The sequence below is a fragment of the Mytilus galloprovincialis genome, chromosome 3, assembly GCF_965363235.1.
Source record: "Mytilus galloprovincialis chromosome 3, xbMytGall1.hap1.1, whole genome shotgun sequence".
NCBI lineage: Eukaryota > Metazoa > Mollusca > Bivalvia > Mytilida > Mytilidae > Mytilus > Mytilus galloprovincialis.
In genome coordinates this window covers 47,226,199-47,251,083 of record NC_134840.1, presented here as the reverse complement: position 1 = coordinate 47,251,083, position 24,885 = coordinate 47,226,199, and the positions used below count along the sequence as shown (strand labels likewise).

At 30.9% G+C, this 24,885-nt stretch overlaps 1 protein-coding gene across 2 annotated transcripts in view; it reads left to right on the top strand.

Annotated features, from left to right (window-relative positions):
• LOC143068148 (rap guanine nucleotide exchange factor 4-like) overlaps window positions 1–24,885 on the top strand; it is a 103,859-nt gene that overhangs the window by 34,551 nt on the left and 44,423 nt on the right. For both annotated transcript variants that reach the window (XM_076241955.1, XM_076241956.1), the window contains 3 exons: window positions 836–945; window positions 5,810–6,038; window positions 11,906–12,089. In XM_076241955.1, the coding sequence (XP_076098070.1) occupies window positions 836–945; window positions 5,810–6,038; window positions 11,906–12,089 (523 nt within the window). The remainder of the gene's footprint in view (window positions 1–835; window positions 946–5,809; window positions 6,039–11,905; window positions 12,090–24,885) is intronic.

Sequence of the window (24,885 nt, the reverse complement as noted above, 5' to 3'; positions counted from 1 at the left end):
GACACAGGCTCTTGAGAGCCTCTAGTTTTTGTTACCCTGCAACAAAGTCGTGGAGGCCACCTTACATAGAATTTCAATTAAATACTACTATTTTGCAATTAAAGAAAAAAAATAAGACAATGGAGAACACCATTTTATTTTCTGAAAGTATTTACTCTAAGCTGTCTCCACACTATTATTTCAAATTTTAATCACACAGTACTATACATATACAATGTATGATGATGTATAATCAGGGGCTTTGTAGATCATGTTTATACTTAGAAACTAGGAAGGTCTAATGTATAAGTTTTTAATTGAAATGGAAAATACCAACCAGTATCAGTACGGTGTATCACAAGACTACAGTCTTTAATTTTGATTTTAAATTTATTTGGAACCAGAACTTATCTTTGAGAAAAAGCTATTGGATGTATTTCATTATATCCAAACATAGCTGTGTTATTCCTTCATGTTGTACATAGTTTAAACAATATTTAGAGGTCTTAAGACTGACTTATCTTGGTCAATATCCAACTGTTGCAACCCCATTTTGACCAGGCATTGTCTTGCATAAAACAAGAACATATTATAAAAGAATGACATTTATTAAATTTAGAATATTTAAATATAATTCAAATATTGATATGTTACATGTAATTTACCTTTACAAGGGAGATTTAGCCTAAATGTCGACTTAAATTAGACCAAATGTCTACTTACCTTTGTCCAAAATAAACTTATTTTTACCCAAATGATCCCAAACATGCATCTCCCTTCAAAAGTGAGAACAGTTTTGTCATTAGTTTTCTTGTTGGATTACTGCCATGTATTTTAAACATCTTATGTTTTACAGATCCTCACAAACATCAGTATGAATTGTCCCCACAGATACCAAGGTCAAGGAAAGGTAGTAGTTCAAACTTGGAGGATAAGCACAGCAGTCCAGCATCACCCATCACTACGGTGAGTATTGGGTTTGGGGATGTTTGTCATATATTTGGAAATTTCTTTCATAGGAACCTCTTGACAAAATGAAATTATATCATTCATTTCGGTCCTTTTATAACTGACTATGTGGTATGGGCTTTACACATTGTTGAAGGTTGTATGGTGACCTAAAGTTGTTAATTTCAGTGTCATTTGGTCTCCTGTGGTGAGTTGTCTCATTGGAAATCATACCACATCTTTTTTTTATATTGGTAAAAATGTCTTTTAGTAAGTCTTGTGAATCTTATTATTTTGGTTTTATATGAGAACTGAGTGAAGATCAGTCAACAAAATAATAATGCCATTGAATAACATTTGACTCAATGAAAAATTAAAAATTTCAGCTTTAATTAAAAAAAACATATATTGCAAAATTTACAACTGGAATTATATTATGCATATGTAATTCTATGATAGTACTGTATAATGAATTTGTTGCTGATCTGATTTCTTGAATGGCAGATGCAGCAGAAAAATAAATTCAAATGTTAGAAATACATCTGAATTTATTTTTGTTGGGTTAAACTAGTTTATTTACCCCTCAATCCTCTCAAATTTTGCACAGCTAGATACATAAACAATTATTTTATGTCAGTCAAACTTGAAAGTGTCTTATTTTGATTGTAAACATAATATAATGAAGCACCAAGGAAATTAAATTTGAAGGGGAAAAAAAGAAAGAAATCAAGTTAAAACATTTTCTAAAAGTTAGATTTTTATATTTGGTTTCAGATTAAATGTAGAAGCAATTTTTTTAAAAATGTGATTGGATTAATTTGGAATGGACAATAAGTTTAGATTTGACATAAACAAAAATGCATGAATTTAATGAACTAGAGTTGCTTCCCTTGAAAATCAAATCATTGCAAATGTCTTGTAACCATTTTTAGCTCACCTGGCCCAAAGGGCCAAGTGAGCTTTTCCCATCACTTGGCGTCCGTCGTCGCCGTCGTCTTTAACTTTTACAAAAATTTTCTCCTCTGAAACTACTGGGCCAAATTTAACCAAACTTGACCACAATCATCATTGGGGTATCTAGTTAAAAAAATGTGTGGTGTGACCCTGCCAACCAACCAAGATGGCTGTCATGGCTAAAAATAGAACATAGGGGTAAAATGCAGTTTTTGGCTTATAACTCAAAAACCAAAGCATTTAGAGCAAATCTGACATGTGGTAAAATTGTTTATCAGGTCAAGATCTCTCTGCCCTGGAATTTTCAGATGAATCGGACAACCGGTTGTTGGGTTGCTGCCCCTGAAGTGATAATTTTAAGGAAATTTTGCTGTTTTTGGTTATCTTGAATATTATTACAGATAGAGATTAACTGTAAACAGCAATAATGTTCAAAAAAGTAAGATTTACAAATAAGTCAACATGACCGAAATAGTCAGTTGACCTCTTTAGGAGTTATTGCCCTTTATAGTCAATTTTTAACCATTTTTCGTAAATGTTAGTAATCAATTACAAAAATCTTCTCCTGTGAAACTACTGGGCCAAATTACTCCAAACTTGGCCACAATCATCTTTGGGGTATCAAGTTTAAAAAATTTGTGGCGTGACCCGGCCAACTAACCAAGATGGCTGCCATGGCTAAAAATAGAACATAGGGGTGAAATGTAGATTTTGACTTATATCTCTGAAACCAAAGCATTTAGAGCAAATCTGACTGTAATAAAATTGATTATCAGGTCAAGATCTATCTGCCCTGAAACTTTCAAATGAATCGGACAACGGGTTGTTGGGTTGCTGCCTCGAAATAAGTGATTTGAAGGAAATTTTGCAGATTTTGGTTATTATCTTGAATATTATTATAGAAAGAGATAAAATGTAATCAGCAATAATGTTCAACAAAGTAAGATCTACAAATAAGTTAGTATGACTAAAATGGTCAGTTGACCCCTTAAGGAGTTATTGTCCTTTATAGTCAATTTTGACCAATTTTTCGTAAATTTTTGTAATCTTTTACAAAACTCTTCTTCTCTGAAACTACTCGGCCAAATTAAACCAAACTTGGCCACAATCATCATTGGGATATATTGTTAAAAAAAATGTGTGGCGTGACCCCGCCAACCAATCAAGATGGCTGCCATGGCTAAAAATAGAACATAGGGGTAAAATGCAGTTTTTGGCTTATAACTCAAAAACCAAAGCATTTAGAGCAAATCTGACAGGGATAAAATTAATTATCAGGTCAAGATCTATCTGCCCTGAAATTTTCAGACAAATCGGACAACCTGTTGTTGGGTTGCTGCCCCTGAATTAGTAATTTTAAGGAAATTTTGCAGATTTTGGTTATTATCTTGAATATTATTATAGATAGAGATAAACTGTAAACAGCAATAATGTTCAGCAAAGTAAGATTTACAAATAAGTCAACATGACCGAAATAGTCGGTTGACCCCTTTAGGAGTTATTGCCCTTTATAGTCAATTTTTGACCATTTTTCGCAAATCTTAGTAATCAATTACAAAAATCTTCTCCTGTGAAACTACTGGGCCAAATTAATCCAAACTTGGCCACAATCATCTTTGGGGTATCTAGTTTAAAAAATGTGTGGCGTGACCCGGCCAAGTAACCAAGATGGCTGCCATGGCTAAAAATAGAACATAGGGGTGAAATGTAGATTTTGACTTATATCTCTGAAACCAAAGCATTTAGAGCAAATCTGACAGGGATAGAATTGATTATCAGGTCAAGATCTATCTGCCCTGAAACTTTCAAATGAATCGTACAACGGGTTGTTGGGTTGCTGCCTCGAAATAAGTGATTTGAAGGAAATTTTGCAGATTTTGGTTATTATCTTGAATATTATTATAGAAAGAGATAAAATGTAATCAGCAATAATGTTCAGCAAAGTAAGATCTACAAATAAGTTAGTATGACTAAAATGGTCAGTTGACCCCTTAAGGAGTTATTGTCCTTTATAGTCAATTTTGACCAATTTTTCGTAAATTTTTGTAATCTTTTACAAAACTCTTCTCCTCTGAAACTACTCGGCCAAATTAAACCAAACTTGGCCACAATCATCATTGGGATATATTGTTAAAAAAATGTGTGGCGTGACCCCGCCACCCAATCAAGATGGCTGCCATGGCTATAAATAGAACATAGGGGTAAAATGCAGTTTTTGGCTTATAACTCAAAAACCAAAGCATTTAGAGCAAATCTGACTGTAATAAAATTAATTATCAAGTCAAGATCTATCTGCCCTGAAATTTTCAGACAAATCGGACAACCTGTTGTTGGGTTGCTGCCCCTGAATTAGTAATTTTAAGGAAATTTTGCAGATTTTGGTTATTATCTTGAATATTATTATAGATAGAGATAAACTGTAAACAGCAATAATGTTCAGCAAAATTAGATCTACAAATACGTCAACAAGACCAAAATTGTCAATTGACCTCTTAATGAGTTATTGCTCTTTATGGTCAACTGTTAACAATTTTCATAAATTTTTGTTAATTTTTGTAAATTTTTAGGAAATATTTTCCACTGTAATTACTGGGCCAAGTTCATTATATATAGAGATAATTGTAGCAACAAGAATATTCAGAAAAGAAAGATCTACAAACACATCACCATCACCAAAACTCAATTTTGTCATGAATTTATCTGTGTTTATTGTTAATATGCACATAGACCAAGGTGAGGGACACAGGCTCTTGAGAGCCTCTAGTTATTTCTTATTTCAAAATGAATTTCTTTGAACTTATTTGGAAGCTTTTTCTTACCAATATCTCAGTTGAGTGATAATAGCATAAGTTGAATAATTCAGTGCTGTAAAGAAAATACTTTTTGGAGTTATAGCCCTGTAAAATGTCGTAATAACTCTCTGAGCCTCATATTTCTGGGTAGATGTTTATGATAATAAAATTAAAGCCTTCTACAGTTTTATGAAAATAATGAGTTGAAAAATTCTACTTGAAAACTAAATTAGGAATTCATATGTCGCTTTTTTTTCATTTATTTTTAACAGTAATACGTCCCTAGGAAATGTAAATTATATGGACAAGTGCTCTCAAGCCTACATTTCTTGTAGGATTATTATGAAATTTATATTGAATATTAATATCAGCAATGTCAGGGACGAGTTTGAAAATCTAGTGACGAATAATTTTAATGGGACTTGACATGTCCATGGAAAATGTAAATTCTTTAGAAAATTGCATTCTTAGTAATGTCAAGTGTACAATTCTGGCCAAGTAATTATGAAATGTTATATCGTAGAATCATATCAGCATTGTCTCAGATGAGTTTGAAAATCAGTGTGAATAGTTCATATTTAGTCTGTTAAGTAGCACAAGGTAGCAGAACTTAGTTATTGTTCTTCAATAATGTCTTTCTTTGATCGCTTGACATTACACAGGGCCATTAAAAGTATTGTTCATGTGCAAAATTACATTAAATTTCAAAAAGGATATCCTTCACTTCCAGTTTTGATATTGGTACAAGGAAGCAGTCGTAGCCACATAAAGAAAATAATTTTTAACTGTCTATTTTTTCTTTTGAAGTAAATGCACTTAATTAATGTTCTGATGAAATATTATTGAATATTTTATATAATAAAACTAAAAAATAGATGTTATCAGTAAGATTATATATTTTATGGGATATTTAAAAAAAAATCTTTAAAAAGTAAGAGAGTGCTGGTAGAAACTTGTAAATGGGATGCTAGGAGGTACTGTTTGTGATCAATTATTTAAAAAATCTAAAATTGTTTCTGGATAGTGATTGTTACATTCATTTGAGCACAGCTTTCGTTTCAAACACCTTTGTAGGAATTAAACTATAGTATTTTTATTTTTGGACTAGTTTTCAATTTTTTTATTTTATTTTATAGATGCCATCTCAGAAACTTTCTAGAGCAGCCAATATTTTACGTGCTATGATACTTTCAAGAGCTCCTCACATGATTCGTGACAGGAAATACCATTTAAGAACATATCGCAGATGCATGGTGGGTACAGAAATGGTTGATTGGTTGTTACAGCAAAGTACTCTGGTGTATTCTCGTAACCAAGCAGTTGGAATATGGCAAGCTCTACTTGAGGAAGGATTAGTTGTACATGGTGAGATAGAGTTATGTCCCTTTTCTTAAAATGATTTAAATACATATGCAAACTTTATTTTTAAAAGAATTCTTACCCTACATACATAATAAAAAGTTCTGTGTGAGAAAATGCAAGAATTTGACCTATGTATGCTAACTAACTTTAATAATTGATTTAGTTTAATAAGATTAATAAAAGCATGTTACAAAGACATTTGAGATTGGAAGCTTTGTTAGTGGCCTAATTTTGATGATATATTGATGTGATTAAATGACATCATTTTATCATACACCATTGTTGTTGTTGACATATAATCAATAGTAAGACATAGATAAAACAAATACATTGATTTACTCATTTTATGTTTAATATTATGCTAAATTTTGTATTAAAAACATTGAATAAGCGTTTAAACAGATTAGATATTACCCACATTTTCACAATCATTTTGCACAATGGTGTAACAAATATTTGACTCTGACCTTTCTTTGTCAGATAAAGTATTAAAATGCAGCTCTTTCTATTTTTGAATACAAATATTTATTTGTTGTTTCTAAAGAAGAAGAAACAATAATACTTCATTGTAAACTGTGAAACAGTTTGAGCTTCTAAATCTTAAACTTTGTCAGAATACAATCTAAAAGATGAGATAACATGCATGAAAATAATTTGAACGAAATTTCTTTTAAAAACTGTATTATTCCTGAAGAAACGTGCAATTAATTTTGATATGGTTTACATTATGACATTTGAATAATATACAGTCACTTATGTTATTAACCGGATGTTTTGTAACTTTTCAAGATTAATAGAAACATGTTTTACATGAAACATTACAAAGTAACATATGTTTTATTTCAATTACTTCATTTTCCCATTTGTTATATATATCCTGGAAATGGTTATTATTCTAATCTCTTTTTTTCTGTAATACTCATGACAATTTTATTTAACATGGGAGATATTTCTAATAAATACTTATTCAGAATACAGGATGTTTGGTAAAAGAACAGCAACTCTATTTCCCTATACATAAAAATGAATGCATTGTATTCCTTATAGGATGCACAATCTGTCAATATAGACACTGATATTTCTTATAGGAACTCCTTTTACACCTAAGACTGCACCACATGTACTATGGAGTTTCCTAATAATATGATATCCTAGAATAGAAAGTTCACATGCACTTTAATATTTATTTAATAAATGGCCATGCCAAGGAGGAGTTGCACAAAGGACACTTTTTTTGTTTAAAAAATGAAGTATTTTCTAAAAAGGTTATTTAGTCATGATGATGAATCATAAGTTTGTGTAAAAATTAAACCTAAAGACCTTTCAAATAATATGAATACTCTTAAAGGGGTTGATAGGTTTCTTATTATTGATTGGTGTTTAAAACCACTTTCAGTACTATTGGGCTACTTGTGGACATCAGTTTTTATGCCCCACCTACGATAGTAGAGGGGCATTATGTTTTCTGGTCTGTGGCTCCGTTCGTCCGTCCGTCTGTGGTTCCGTTCGTCTGTCCAGGTTAAAGTTTTTGGTCAAGGTAGTTTTTGATGAAGCTGAAGTCTTATCAACTTGAAACTTAGTACACTTGTTGCTTATGAGATGATCTTTCTAATTTTTAAGCCAAATTAAACTTTTGACCCCAATTTCACGGTCCACTGAACATAGAAAATGAAAGTGGGAGTTTCAGGTTAAAGTTTTTGGTCAAGGTAGTTTTTGATGAAGCTGAAGTCCAATCAACTTGAAACTTAGTACATATGTTCCCTATGATATGATCTTTCTAAATTTAATGTCAAATTAGAGTTTTGACCCCAATTTCACGGGCCATTGAATGCAGAAAATGATAGTGCAAGTTTCAGGTTAAAGTTTTTGGTCAAGGTAGTTTTTGATGAAGTTGAAGTTCAATCAACTTAAAACTTAGTATACATTTTCCATATGAGATGGTCTTTCTAATTTTAATGCCAAATTAGAGTTTTTACCCCAATTTCAGGGTACACTAAACATAGAAAATGATAGTGCGAGTGGGGCATCCGTGTACTATGGACACATTCTTGTTTTCAAATAAAAGAGATGAATTAATTGTAAGAATATTAATTGAAGATTCTTGTAGGCTATTGTTCTTGTATTAGAAGTTTGAAGACTAGAATTGCTGCCATTATTTTTATTTTTATTCATTTTATAGCTTTATACAGAATACTTCTTTTAGATTTTGTATAAAAAGTCTATACAACTCATATTTTATTTTTATAAATATCTGTGTGATCAAGAACCTTTACGACTGCTCCTAATAATTGTAAATATTTTATGAGCCATATATTAATAAGTAACATTTGATCTTCAAAAATTCTCATAATAAAAGTGAAATTTGCTTTTGTGAGATAGTCTTATATTTATTGAGTATACTAGAGTTGAATTTAAAAGAAAAAACCTGTATTTAGAATATTGGATATGTTTTATGGTCAGATAATATATATTATCGGTCGTCCAACTGTCTATATCAATCTGCTCAGCTCTTAATAAAACTCCATATCACGGCTTTGTGACGTCAAATACGTTGACCTGGCCTTAATAACTTTGACCCGGACATATCAGCGACGTCATAATGTTTGAACCGACGTTGATAAGTTTGACCCGAACTTATCAAGTCAACTTCTGGTTGCTGGTGAAACTAAGACAATACTTCCAAAAGACGCAAATACAGCCCGATAAATCGATTATCAGGTTATCGGCATATTGATATTGTAAAATATCAGCTGCTTGACATAATATGAAGGCTTTTTGATCTCGTTTGCTGCGCTTACTCGACAAAAAGCTTCATATTATGTCTCGCAGCTGATATTTTACGATATCAACATGCAGACAACCTGATAATCGGTACATAGTTACAAGCTTGGTCAATGTGTCTCCTGCTTGTCTCCAAATTTAGCTCTATCTTTATTAAATTTTATAATATGACAGTCATGTAAATATTTTAGTTGTAATACATGTATAAACATTATGCCATTCCAAAAAAAAGGTTTTTTTTTTTGTTTTTATTTCTACATACTTTTGTGAGAAAGAAAATAGTTTGATAATTTATCAAGTTCCAATAAACATATGATTCTATAAAGAAAAATATTGTCACTTCAAAAGAAACGAAATGAAACAAATTGAAATAAATGCTGTGATATTATAATTTCAATGTACATGTGTAGTACTACAATGTATATACACAACAATTTATCACTGTCAGTATTATAAATCTTAAAAGAAATATTTTAAATATTTAATATTTAATTTTAAACGAAAGGAGTTGTTGGATAAAGGTAGAAAAGACAGCAGTTCTACACCAACAAAAAAGGCAGGGATTGTAAACTTACAGCCTTCAATACTAGACTGAGTTTTGAATGACGGGTGTCAAGCTCTGAATTGAGCCACATTTGCACAAATGAAAATTAAAAAACTATTTTCAGCATTATAAAGGTCCCTGAGACACAAACATATTAGTATTTACACATGAAGTATATATTTCCAAACAATGAAGTATTATACTCCCTCTTCCTCTTCAAAGGAGAGAATATAAATGTTCATGTCTGTTTGTCTGTCAGTCACATGAAATTTCCATTGCATTTTTCCTAACAACTACACAAAACTCCATGTAAGGCATACTTTATTATATGATGAAGAGTGTATACATGTATATCCTGGAACTACCAAATTAATCTCAATATTGTAAATGGATTTAAGTGGCAACACATATATTGATAATGTAAGTCACAAACAATCAATTGAATCAAGTAACATCTTTTCAAAGTGATTATAGTTGTATAGAAATGTACTAAGCAGTCGAATAACATTAGTACAATGGTTGACTGATCAACGGTGGCAAAGAAACTGTAATAGTATCTCCTTCTTCACAGGATATAAACACACTGTAAAGAAATTCTTTCATAAACCTCATATGTGCCCTGCCCTACTACCATGTTTAAAAAATAATAACAAATAAATGAGATGAACTGTCAGTACTGTTTTCTTTACAGAAATGTGACATACTTATAAGAATCACCAAATGAAAAGAAAAATCTCTCTCATCCTATTGAGAAAGTTGATAAAAGTATCTCACCTGAATATATTAAGGGCTAATCTGTCAAAATTTACATTGACAAAAAAAAATTAATTTATTTTATGTAAATTATACGGAGAAGTGTTTGTATTGATACGTTTATTTGGATTTAATCTTTTATCTTCATTTTAAATCTGGAGGCATTATTATTTTTCAAAATATTGTGAGGTAAGTGAAAAAATAGACATAGTATCTTATTTACACATGGATAAAGAAGAACAAGCCACTCCTGCTCACAATTAGTTAAAAAATAATAGTCTAACATCTCCAAAAGAGGGTGCAATTAAGTTAAAGTTGGCATATAGGTAGAGGAATATGAGGATGAGGTTACCACTGTGTGATAAAAAAAAATAGTCCAAAATTTAAGAAGGTGAACTCTGAAATGGGTGGCATAACTTATCATATCTATACTAAATGTACTAAAGGAAGAGACTGATTTCATTGAGTTGCAACTCCTCTGAAACCATACAAAGTTGGAATATTTGTAATATGACATATTATAAATGTAGTGTTTGGTACTTCTTAAACTTGTCTTTGAAACAATCTTTTCCCACAGAAAATGCCAATTTTTGAGAAATTGTCCAAATTCGCAGACCTTTATCGATCACTGTCTTATACGCTTTTTTGCATACTCAATCGATGTTCTGCCAGCGAAACACATGAACAAAAAAAAAAATGAAAACATTGAGAAGTCGATAGGGGTAAACACTTGCCTAATTGTACCTTATTTCACAGGCATCTTCTAGTTTGTCTTAACTTAACACCAGCTATATAGCACTTTTCACTTAAAAGATCATGACCAAATTTTATATTACAACCTTGAAATTGTTTAAGATGCAGATCCTTTATTACTTAACTTTTCCCTACAGTTACTCCCACATCCTTGTATAGATTTATATTGTTAGTCCCACCCCATCTTTATTGCAATCTGATGCCTTGTGTAAAGAGAGTGCCACGCTCTTTGCACGTTAAGAACCCTTGCAACCACTCTTTGAGGGGTCCGTAGGTGGCCTGTTGCAAAGGAAAATTTTTGTCCCTATCCAATATACCCTCATTTTCCAGTGGCAGTCCAAATTTCCCCGACCATCATCCCAGATGGCCTCTGTTGTATCAACCTACCTATTGTATTTATTGTAAACTTGTTCTCGTCCTGAATATGCATGAAATATTTGCCACTGGACGTTAAGCAACCAACAATCAATCAATCAATCTTTATTTCATCCATGAATACATCATTACTCTACATTAACTGGACAAGATAGTTATTCAAAGGATTATTTAACCTAGAATTCATGGTTCAGTAATCACTGAAAAAAATGCATTCAAGAAGTTCTACATAAAATGACCGAAAAAACTATTTCGATAGCCTTTCTTATCAAATCATTTTTTTGACATAGCACAATGTATTCTTATTTTCATATCAATAAAAAATTACAATGATGAAATTTTTCAAAATATATTATATTTTTAGAGGAGTTAAAAATCTGAACGAAAATAAACTTCTTGATTATATTCAGTAAAATTTCTTATAGATGCAGTGAAAACTTGATATAATACAAATGTTATTGCTTTGTACAGATAAACACATGAACAAATTCAGTATGAATTTCTACTTAAATGGACATCATATGCCTTGTCATGGACTAAAGCAAATGGTGTATAATGTAAAAAAGAGAATGTCAGGGACATGTTTTTACAAGTGATATACACGGAGAAAAGGTTTATTTGAAAAACTACATCATTCATGGTAGATCTCTTTATTCTTTTTCAGTATGTCATGAGCACCAATTCAAGGATAAATATTTATTTTACCGTTTCCGCCAAGACGACCAGGGAGTAGGTACTGTACCATCTCATAACGACAAGAAAGAAGCTGAAGAAGAATTGCAGGATATTTTGTTGACATTGGCTCAGATTGGACCTGACGCTATGATGCGAATGATTTTACGTAAACTGTAAGTACATTTAATGGGGAAAAACAAGAAAAAGACACACTTTAAAGATGTCATGTCATGAGTTTCATAGTGTTTAGGGGCCTTGTTGATCTAGTTGATCTATAGTGATCAAAATGCAGAAACTTAGGTTGTGTGGTTAAATCCTGCTCAGTTCCATCAGACTCTTGATCTTAATTGAATAGGATTGGAAGTTTTCCTGCGGAAAATGCATGTTCTCTCCAAGTCAACCAGCTTTCTCAACCTTTTCAAACTCATTGTTATAATTAGCCGAAAGTGGCCTTAAACACCAACAGTCAATCAATATGTCAATGCAATGTGGTAAAGACCTAGTGTTAATAAAGTCTGGAAGATCTTTTATTCTGATTGATGTTTCACTTGAATTTTTTTTAATGCAACTCAAAAATTACCTCTACAGTGTTATACATATATTTCAAGCTCTGTAAGACTTTGATGCAAAAATTTAAGTTCAAATTTTATGATTTAATAAAATTGCATTTCATATAAACACAATGTTAAGTGATATCAAAACCATTTATATGCTATTAAGATGAAAAGGAAGAAAGCAATTCTGAAATGAAAAAAAAATAGTTTTTATTATTTCCTTGTCAAACTTACTTGCAAACAAAAAACAAAATGTGATCTATTTTGCATTTGTATCTATTTATTTCATACACCTGGTCTAAGGTTGAGAAATAATTTCCATATATAACCGTTTTAAATTTGCAGCAAAACCTTAAAGTACATTTCTTAATGAGGAATTAGTTTAAAATGTCATGTTCTTCTATTTTTCAATTTTCATGGGGACAATTTTCACCAGAATAAGATAAACTTTCTTCTTTATGTAACATCTATCACATTTTACGGAAAACAAGTCTGTGTTATGCATGTTAATGAATTATTTTCTGTAACATTCCCATGAATTGTGAAAGGCATACTGTCTTTCAAATTAAATTATCTTATTTGCTTAAGGATTAATGTTCTACAAATAAGTTCTGAATTGGAACCAAAGAAAAACATACATAATATATTTGGTTTAACTGTCTGACATTTTCAGTTGTTTTCCACAAATAGTGGAATCATTCATATATAGAAAAAATGGGGTAATTGAATAATCAAGGTCAGTCCCTCAGGGAGAATGGTTTTAGGAGGGACATTTGTGGTCCAGTTATTCTGACTTAAAATTGTCAAACTACATTCAGAATCTTTACTTTAATAGTCTTTAAAAGTTGTTTTTTTCAGGGAGGGAGTTTTTTTTTCAATACCTACACCCCATACCCAACCCAACTGCCTATGGTGTGATCTCTGTGTCATGTGTTACTACATAAAAAGTTTTTATTCAATTTGAAGATATAAGTGTACATGTGTCCTTTAATTAAAGATTTGAAATGTTGTTTTGAAACAAACTTTTTGACTCACTGGTAATAGTAAATGGGTCTTCAAGAAGAAAAAAAATACAAATTTAGGGGCATTTCTTAGGATGGTGTAGTAAGATGACCTAATGATAAGAAATGATAAAGTTGGAGCAGATATTTAGAACTGATAGTATCTTTTTTTTTTACAAATTGTGAATGGTTAAGTTTTATAGCTTAATATATTAAATAGGATTACCAGAACAAGCATCACATGTGGAGCAGGATCTGCTTACCCTTCCAAAGCACCTAGTCCTGGATCTTGGTGTAGCTTAGTTTTTCAGTATTCTACTTAGTTTTTTATGATCTTGTTTGCCTTTTCATCTTTTTTAAACGACTGCAAAAAATTTTGCAATTGTCTATTGGTATCACATTATCGTCGGCATCGTCCGAAGTCATTTGGTTTTCGGTAGTGTTGTCAACGGTTAACCGGTTAACCGGTTAATCGGTCGAACGACCGAATACCGAATACCAAAATCGCTAACCGGTTAACCGGACTTTTTTTCAATTTTGGTAGATTTGATATACATTTGTATTGAAATCATTAAATAGTTATGTTTTATTTAAAAATTGTCGTCGTGGTAATTAATTAGACAGATCAATTGTCCAGTATATTGATTGCTATTGTTAATCATAAAAAACATAAAATTAATTAGAACTTGTCTCTCAGCTCGGGGCAGGATCTTAAAAGAAAAATAATTAGTAAACGTGTTTCTTTAACAGTAACTGTAAATCAGTAATGCGATTAAATTTTACGATTAACTTCATTATTTCATTTTTGATCTATTTTTTGTGTAGACCTACATCTAAATGTGCAACCTCCGTTTTGCAAGACTTAGTCTTACTTTAAACGAAACGCTAACTTAAAAAGTGTGAAATGCAAACCAATGTGAATGTACTCAATGTATACGTGATAGTACGAGTAACATGCTTAAAGAAACAAGCAAACAAAGCAAAGAACCAGGTCGTACGGTGACCCATAGTTGTTAATTTCTGTGTCATTTTGGTCTCTTGTGGAGAATTGTCTCATTGGCAATCATACCACATCTTCTTATTTAAAATAAATCATTTCAAATTGAAACACTCCACATTATTTTCGGAGACAACAAGAGAAAAGAAAAGAATAATCATTTTCAGACATATTCAATTCTACGAGATCAAGAAGTTTCTTTTTATTTTTCAATCTGAAGTTGGTACAGACGCTATAGTTGATACGATGTATTTGATTATTAAAAGTCAAACTTCGCCAGGAATCCTCAAAGACAAGCCTTATAATGCTCAAGGACTATTTTCAATTCTAAAAGCGTAAATTTATGACTTGGATGAAAGGTTGTTTACTTGACACTCATATCATATCTTATATCTATTGTAGGATAAGTCTTTCAAACCCCAATTTAAGCTATATCGGTTAACCGGTTAATCGGTCGAACGATTATCCGAGTAACCGGTTACGCAAAAGTGTACGATTTGACAACACTAGTTTTCGGACAATAACTTTAGTATAAGAAAATAGAAATCTATAAAATTTAAAGATAATGTTTGAAGAAAAAAGATTTCAGAAAAAAAGGGGGGGAGGGGAAACATTTTTTTTAGGGGAATGGGGAAGTACATGACTTTTATGTCCTCTAAATAAACAACAGACCTGTTTCTAGAGATTTTTTGAAGAATTTTTGGCATTTAGAATACACGAGATCAGTTGCAAGAGAATATGATATATCTATAATGTCAATATTCATGTAGTATTTTTGCAGTGAGTTAAATACACAAATAAATTGAAAGTCACAACCACTATCTAGCTTTTATTGTATACATTATATAGTAAATTCTAGAGAATACATTACTGAAGCATCAAAATCCAGCGGGAATGATGATTTTAAAGATGAATAAGATATATCAAATGAAAAATATGCCTATTATTAGAAATAAGTTAAAAGCCAAGCAGATATTTGTTGCTTTATTTCATGTTACTCTGGTCATAAAACAAGTTTTGAATAATTAAAGTATAAGCAATATAATTTCTATGTAAGTGAAACATGATTGTTAAACAGATGTGCTCCTTGAAGTATTTGAAGACTTGCCACAATGCAGAACTACTTATTATAAACAATAATTGAAAGTTATTGGTAAATTACAGATGTATACTCTACTCTGGTGTTATGATATATCATTAATGTCACATTTTATAAATAAACAACTCAAAAACGTGGTTTGTATATATTGTATTTGATGAATTTTATTCTTTTCTTTTCTATTCTGATTTTTAATACTTCAAGGAAGCTGTCTTTCTAAATATTTTATGTTTCTTTCTAGAATAATAGTTTACTATAGAAAACTTTATTATATAATGAAATTCTTACTAATCGAAATATCAATCCTTTTTTGTCCCGCCTTGACTAACACTTAGGTTTGCTCTTTCCAGCAATGTCAATCAACAAAGCATTAGTTTATTATTAAGTCAGATTAAGGAGAACTGTGAGGGGGGTCTAGTATTAGGTATGTGCAGTTGTATTAGCATTGGAACATCTTAATTCCATGGAAAGCATTTGTTCATGCATGGTGTATATCAGTTTGAAACTTTTCCATAATTTACATCTTTATGTTTGTGATTAGGCTTATGGTAAATCAATAGTATTTGGTATGCAGTTTTTTCTGAGCATTAGTATTAGCATTTCCACAGGTTATTTGGCCCTACACCACTAGTCATGGTTCATTCACTTTGAAAGTTTTGTATAGTTTACATATTAAAGTGTTACTTTTTAATTTCAACATTTTTATTGTACTTTCAAAATTATATAACATGTGTCTGGCATACAAAACTTTGAGCCTAAGGTATCTATGATTAGTTTATGTACATAAAGGTGAGGCATATCCCAGTGTCAACAGTTGATTTCTTTAAATTTTGTAAAACATGTAATATATATGTTAGACTCAGATCGACGTCCGGCCTCTAATCGACGTCCGTTCCTCAAATCGACGTCCAAATCTGACTTCACATTCTCAAATTGACGTCCAATATTTTGATACTCTTATTTACGTCCAATGAGACGGCAATACTTGCCAAAACTACGCCCGATTGATTGTTGTCGTCTTAAATCAATGTCCAATATCAATAAATAATACATTACTGGTCACAGATAAGGCTTTTATTAGTTTTTTTGTTTGAATTGTTTTACACTGTCATTTCGGGGCCTTTTATAGTTGACTATGCGATATGGGCTTAGCGCATTGTTGAAGGCCGTATGGTGATCTATAGTTGTGAAGAGTTGTATCATTGGCAATAATACCACATCATCTTTTTTATATCAATTGTTTACACTTATACATGTAATTAATTTATTTTTCAATCCAAAATAAGTATCATGCATATTAAAGTTTATCTTGATAAAAAGTTAATCCAATTGATCCACACCAAGGAGCTTTTGCATAACTTTTCATAATAATAAATTACATGCATGTAAATGTAGGCAATTAGTAATGCAACCCAGCGACAAATAAAACCAAACGACATCTAGGAGCTTTATTCAGTCTTCAAGTCATCAATAGACAAAATAAAGAAGCACGACCAAGTGTTTTGAGAGTATTATAATTCGGGTTTTTATTTTAACAAATTTCTGTGTTTTGCACCAGGAGTGAAAATGTTAACGCAAGATAATTGGCATTTTGTTTTTATGTTATGCTTTTACACCACTGTTCTAGGTCAAGTGCTCACACACATGTGTAACCCCCGGCATATTCTGTATGGGCCTGCAGTACATTGGTTTTCGATGGTTTATATCTGTCAGATTTGTTTTTCGGAATTGTTTTTAATATATACTGTTAATTTTCTTATTTGAATTGTTTACATTATTTATGTCGTGGCCTTTTATAGCCTTTGAGGTATGGGTTTTTATCATTGTTGAAAGCCGTATGATTTATAATTGCTCACATTCATTTTATCTGAACTCTGGTGTATAGTTGTCCCTTTGAAAATCATACCAATCTTTGTAAAATAGAAATCACAACCTGTTTACATACTTAGTCTAGTATAATAATTTTAAAAAAACCCACACATTTCTTATTTATTCCGTATTTTACTTATAACTGGACTTAGTTTTTCTGCTAGATCTTATTTGTCTCACTCTCAGATAATATGATTTGTTTGTAAAGGACTTCGGTCTAAATGTTTCAGCTGCTTTCGGTTCAGTTTAGTTTTGTATTTTGTGTCCAAAACGGACGTTGCTTAGAGAAGCTCAAAATCGGACGTCGATTAGAAAATGCCAAAAAAAAATGGACGTCGATTAGACAGGCTTAAAATAGGCCGTCGATTTGGAATGTTATTTTATTGTGACGTCATATTTGGACGTCGATTTGATGAGCGGACGTCGATTAGAGACTGGACGTCGATCTGAGTCTTACATATATATCTTTATTTACCAAAGTCATAACATCTATAGGAATACAACATATAAACTACACAAAGTATACATAGATATCAGAAGTTAATGTGTGAAACATATTACATCATGTTAGATCTTAATTTTTGTGCACGAAATATAAATTTACCCAAATTACATAATTCTCTAAGATTATTAGAACTCATTAATTGTATATATTTATACATAGAAGGTTTTCTCCAATAATATGGTTTCATAAAATAAGATCTAAGACCTTGATAAGTAGGACATTTTAAAATAAAATACATCTTATCTTCAATGTCATTTTTACAAAACTACATAATCTATTACATCTTGGATTTGCAGAATAGCGACCACATTTTATAGCTAAATCATGACTACTAAGTCTTATTTTGGTAATACATGTCTTATAAATAACTGGTATTGGTTTACATAAATAATTTTGTAAACAAAAGTTTTGAACCATATATCTATAACTTGTACATTTAACTAGTTTATTCATTTGGCTGTCAAAATCTTACTTCAGACAATCAAACAGGCATTGGTTAATTATCAAGTAAAAACTACTGGAGAGCTTACTATCTAAAAATAAACCTTGATTATACCAAATATCAACTAAACATGTAAACCTATACTGAGCAACTCTTTTTTAATAAAATACAACCAATTTGTCTTATTATTTGGACATTTTTGTAAATCGTCATATAAAAAACAGTAACAGTTTTACAGAATACAGTTTGTAGTACATAAAGCTTAAACCAGTATTTTAAAAAAATGCAACATTTTCTGGTGTAAAATAATGGCAATCTACCTAGCTCATAGTACACCATGACATTACTAGTAGAGCTTTTTACTTTCATAATATTTTTACAATAGCCCAGATGTATCCTTTCTATAGTTGGTGCCTTGTGAGCACCCCAAATTTCACAACCATAACAAAGTACACTGTTTATATAAGTATCAAAAAGTGAAAGTAAAGTTACAAAATTCAAATATAAATCTTTTACATTTCTTCTTAAAGCAAACACAGCTTTTCTACCCTGTTCTGAGAGTTTCTGCTGTAACACATTATGTTTACCATTAAAATTTAACAAAATACCCAGATAACTAAACTTATCTACAACTTCTATTTCCTGGTTATTATAATACCATTTTTCATTGTCATGTATTTTTCCACCCTTTCTAAAAAGTATCAAGTAATGTTAAATGTAATCCAGATACAGTTTCTGAAAAAATAACCATATCGTCAGCGTACATTAGTAAAAATAAATTTAGTTCCTTCATCTCATAAGGAATAGAGTCACTATTTATAAAAGCCATTTCCCAATCATTGACATACATAGAAAAAAATATCGGTGATAATACTTCACCTTGCATCAAACCTACTTCATTAGTAAAATAATCAGAATTGAACCCATCAACACTTACACAAGAAGTAACATTAGAATACACTGCTTTGATAACCATTAAACATTTACCTTGAATACCAATTTTTGATAGTTTATACCATAGCATATATCTTTGAACAGTGTCAAAAGCTTTCGTGTAGTCTACAAAACAACAATAAAAACGATTTATAATATGAATAAGACTACTTTTTGTCCAACTGTCTATCAGGACATGCAAACATTTTCTTGTTGTAAATTAGGATTCACCCCTTAGACTTTGTTGACATAGATAATTTATTGACACACACCACTACTTCTCTCTTACAAGTTGAGGTACAAGATTTTAAAAATAGCACACAGACAATCATGTCACTCTTAAATGGCTTTGAGAATGTTTTGTTTTCTCTAAGTTGTTGTGATAAAAACAAATTTTCAGAATATGGGTCACCATGACCTAAATTTCATGCTTGTCAGACGTTGGTTAACTCTTATGCGTTTAGAACCATTTCTAAGATTTTATGTTGCTAAATGTTCTTGATAAATTATATTCCAGCTCTACATTCCTCTTAAAGTTTTAAGTTTACTATTTTCATAAACCTATGGTTCTGTGTCACTTTTAGTATGACTTTGACAGTCAGAAAAAGGATCTCAACTTCCACCTGATTACAGACAGGTTATTACAGAAAATCTGTCCTTTATATTCATTTGTTATGAAGTTCATCATCACACTTTGCTTTTGGTGACTTTTTTTATTTCAAATCCCAAAATTTAGCATGCCTTTAAGTAATTTTATTTACATTTTCATATATGATTTGTTTTGATCTGAAATTATATTTTTTGTGATTGGGTGGAGGGGGTTAGGGTTCATCTGTGTTTTTCATAATCAGATTGACAAACGTTAATTTTTTTTGAACTTCATCTTATTCAATACTTTTTTAAAGATGTTTATTTGTAGAATTCTTTAAATGATATCAATATGATATGAACATACCAATAATTTATATTACCCTTGTCATGACATCTGTAACATCTGATTCATATAAAGTTTACATGAATATACATGTATATGTTTTATTTGTTTTATTTGCAAAAAAGTATATATTGATTGTGGAAGGGTATATTTATTTTGTTGGTTTTAACTCAGATATAATCTTTTATTCATTTTGAAATCACAAAGGAAATATGTCATGCATTGCATTTAAATTATTGTGTAAATTTTGTTATTTGTTATGATAACATTTATATATTTATTCACATATAGTCCAAGATTTTTCAAAAACCAATAATTAGCCCCTTCTCTCTCCCCCTCTTGTCAATGAATTTTATGATGCACTTCAATTCATTTCTTTCAGTGAACAAAGGAATTGAGTAAAGTGGTGGTTTAAGCTTAACTATTTTGCAGTGCCAATTTATTTTTTACATGTTTTATAGAAACATTTATTTTTATTTTCATTTAGAGGCCCCTTCACCCAAAATCTGAATCTTACCCGTTTTTAACCTCACCACATTCTGTATGTATCAGTGGTAGTGCCATTTATTGCTGTATTTCATATTTGGCCAAACCATGTCTGTGCATTTACTCGTGCATGAACCATTCAAATTTTAATATGTTGTTACTGAAGACAAAATTGAGGTAATTTTCACTTTCACTGTTTCTTGAAACATTGAAAAATTGTGTGTCCAGTCGTGTCCATGCTGTAACTTATGAACAGATTAACCAAAGCTTTTCAAATGTTAATATGTTTTTACTGATGACTAAATGGAGGACAAGTTTGATATTGACCATTTTCACTTTCTTCGTTCAGGAGTTGTGGTCCTTGTGATACAAAAAAATGCAAGGAAACAAATGAATGTTAAAAAAGCTGGTTTGCTGTCGCTCTGGCAGCCTCTTGTTATCTAGTCATTAATGAACTTGATTGAAATGTAACCTTAGGCTATGAGGGGTATAATCTGCATTATTTTGATGACAAACAGTAGACAATAAAATAATATTCAGTGCATTAATATTAATAAAAAGCGAACTGAAATTTGAAGGTGAATCTATAGTTTCAAAAATATGAAAAGTAACTATTATGCCTAATAAAGATGTGCTTTATCCCCAGTTTTTGGTCAAAGTTTAGCAGTAGGTAATAAACAATCCTTTAATGTAAAAAAATAGTTTTAATTTAAGCTATTTTTTTATTTATTATCCAATAAGCCAGAGGGGGGATTACACACCCAACTTCAATAATTGATATTGACCTTTATATAGCATTAAGTGAGAGACAGATAATCTCTCTATAAATCAGTGAACCTGTTATGAAGGAATTTATAGCATGTCATGATTTAGCCCTATATAAATAAATGATATTTTTAAAAAGCTCTCATAATAACAATAAAGCCAATTTACTTGATAGTTTCATATTAGATTTATACCCTTAGATATATATATATATATATATATATATATATATATATATATATGTCTAGAATTTAATTTACGTTGAAGCAATATTGAGATTGTAACCAAAATTTTCTTTGTGATTTGTTACAACAATAATTCATCCATAAAACTGGGAATAAATACTTGTGTGTCTATAATTATGACATGACAAGCCCTGTGTAGATGCATCTACCTGTTGCACACCTGTCATAAGGAACTTAATTTGTCAATGGAGCAATACCTGTCATTATGATGTTCATTTCTTTGATAATCATGTATGTTTCACAGAAATCTACCTATACTGTTTAATGATGCATGAGACATGATCGGACAAAATACTTCAATATTAGTATGATGAGAGAATGAAGCTCTTATAACATTACAACACTTACACAAATTCTTTGTTTTGCAATTTGATACTCATTTAAGTTAATTGGATGTTATCGATAGGAGACAGAAAAAAAACGTGATTATTAGGATCTGTTTGTTTGGATATAATGCAGCATCTCGTAGCATCAACAATTAGTTGTGGATTAAGGGCTCTGACAGTGCACAATCAGGAAGATGATTTTCTTAAAATTCTTTTATGGAAACGGTAGGTTTTATAATTTTTAATTATATAATTGTATTTTTACCATGGTATTATACATCTCTCATTTGACTTCAAAATATATAGGAATTAATATTGAACAAACACAATAAGTTAATTTCAAACTATACTTGTCATGATTTATTGTCGTTAAAATATAATTTTTGGGGACCATCTAAGCTCACAAATGGACACATTTTTGTACACTGAAATATGAGTTATTTAAATAGGTCAGGGTATATAACTTATTGACAGTTAGATAAAAATCTTGTTTTTCGACTTAAATTTCATCTGTGTAAAAAAAATCTTGATAGTTAAAAAAGGTTGATGTATTATTTTTTTCCTTCAGAAGTTTATTTTCCTAACTATATCAATATAATCGATAAAATTTGTAACCTATAAGTTAACTATTTAATAGGTATAATTTCCCAAGGAGGACTCATTGATTCCTAAGATACTACTGAATTGCATAAGTAAATAATTTGAAATATAGTTCGAAATCTTTATATAGTCAACTACTCATGTATTTTGTTCAGTTTTCCCTCTGAAATGTAAGGGCATGTTCAATTTTGATTTAACGAATATTTCTGTTTTGTATGCTGTATATAAAATCATTTTAATAAAAAAAAAAAAATTGTTCAATTTTGAACTTTAACATCAAAAATTTGTTACCCCATAATAACTGATCATTGTCCATTTCATATTGACAGTTATCAATCAAATTAGCATGGAAATTTCTCACATTAAAGTGACAACTTTTTAAACATTTTTTGCCCCAGGTCCAAGAACCAGTGTTGTTTGAAGTACATTTGTACATAATAATATGTAATAATAACCATTTAAAAGTAATATTGCATGACTTTAACTTCAAGTACATACATTATAAAAATATGATAGAAGAAAATATTTAGCCATGACTGATTCAAGGCCAGGTCTGCCAGACTATTAACTTTTAAATTCTCCTTAATTATGGCTTTAAAACCAAAATTAAAGTGATTTTATTATCATATTTTGTTCATGGTCCTAGGTTCATGTAAATTAGAGCCCAGTATCATGACAGCAATTTTTTTCTCGATAATAGTTGGACAATAAATTCAATATTGTTCAAAAAATAAGAAACAAGAATGTGTCCAAAGTACATGGATGCCCCACTGGCACTATCATTTTCCATGTGTGAAATTGGATAAAAAATCTAATTTTACATTAAAATTAGAAAGATCATACCATAGGGAACATGTGTACTAAGTTTCAAATTGATTGGACTTCAACTTTATTAAAAACCTTCTTGACAAAAACTTTAACCTGAAACTCGCACTTTCATTTTCTATGTTCAGTGGACTGTGAAATTGGGGTTAAAAGTCTTATTTGGCTTTAAAATTAGAAAGATCATATCATAAGCAACAAGTGTACTAAGTTTCAAGGTTGATTGGACTTTAGCTTCATCAAAAACTATAACCTGAAGCAGGACACTCAGCCAGATGAGTGAGTGAAACGGACAAACGGACGCATGGAAGGACGCACAGACACGAACGGAAGAACACAGATGAACTAACAGACCAGAAAACATAATGCCCCTCTACTATCGTAGGTGGGGCAGGACAATCAGCCAGAAGAGTGAGTGAGACGGACAAACGGACGCATGGAAGGATGCACAGACAGACGAATGGAAGAACGAACAGACGGATGCACAGACCAGAAAACATAATGCCCCTCTACTATCGTAGGTGGGGCATAAAAACAAACAAAATATGGATGCTTGTCATATCACTTATTTACAAACCAAGTTTTGACAGTTATAAGTTGACAAGGATCTTAAAAACACATGTATTCTGGACACATACTTTTCATTTAAAAAAAAATGAAGACAGACTACTAGATAAATAAACTGACAGACATATAAATAGATGAGAGAACATCCTTAAATAGATGAACAGCCAGACTTATATATTGATAAACAGATAGAAAAATAGACAAACAAATGAATGAAGGGATTGATAGGCAGAGTAATAGATTGATGAACATGCAAACAAATAAATAGATGAACACACAGACTGACAAATAACTAGATGAACAGACAGACAGATAAATAAATAGATAAACTGATAGACTAATCAGAGGCGGATTTAGGGGGGGCAGGGGGCCCGGGCCCCCCCCTTTTTGGGAAAAAATTTGGTTGCTTATATAGGGAATCACTGAAGCGTGACTGGAGCGGGGCCCCTTCTTAGGTCAGTCAGTGGGCCCCCACTTATGAAAATTTCTGGATCCGCCACTGCTAATAGATATATGAATGACTTATACAGGCGAATAGATAGATTAACAGAAAGACTAAAAGATAGATGAACAGACAGAATAATTGATAGATGAATGACTTATATACAAATGAACGCACAGACAAATAAATAGATGAACAGACAGACTAATAAATAGATGAACAGACAGACTAATAGATAGTTGAATGACTTTTTATATATAAATAAATAGACAGACTAATAGATAAATGAACACACAGACTAATAGATATATGAATAGACAGACTAATAGATAAACAGACAGACAAATAGATATATGAACAGAAAGACTTATATATTAATTAA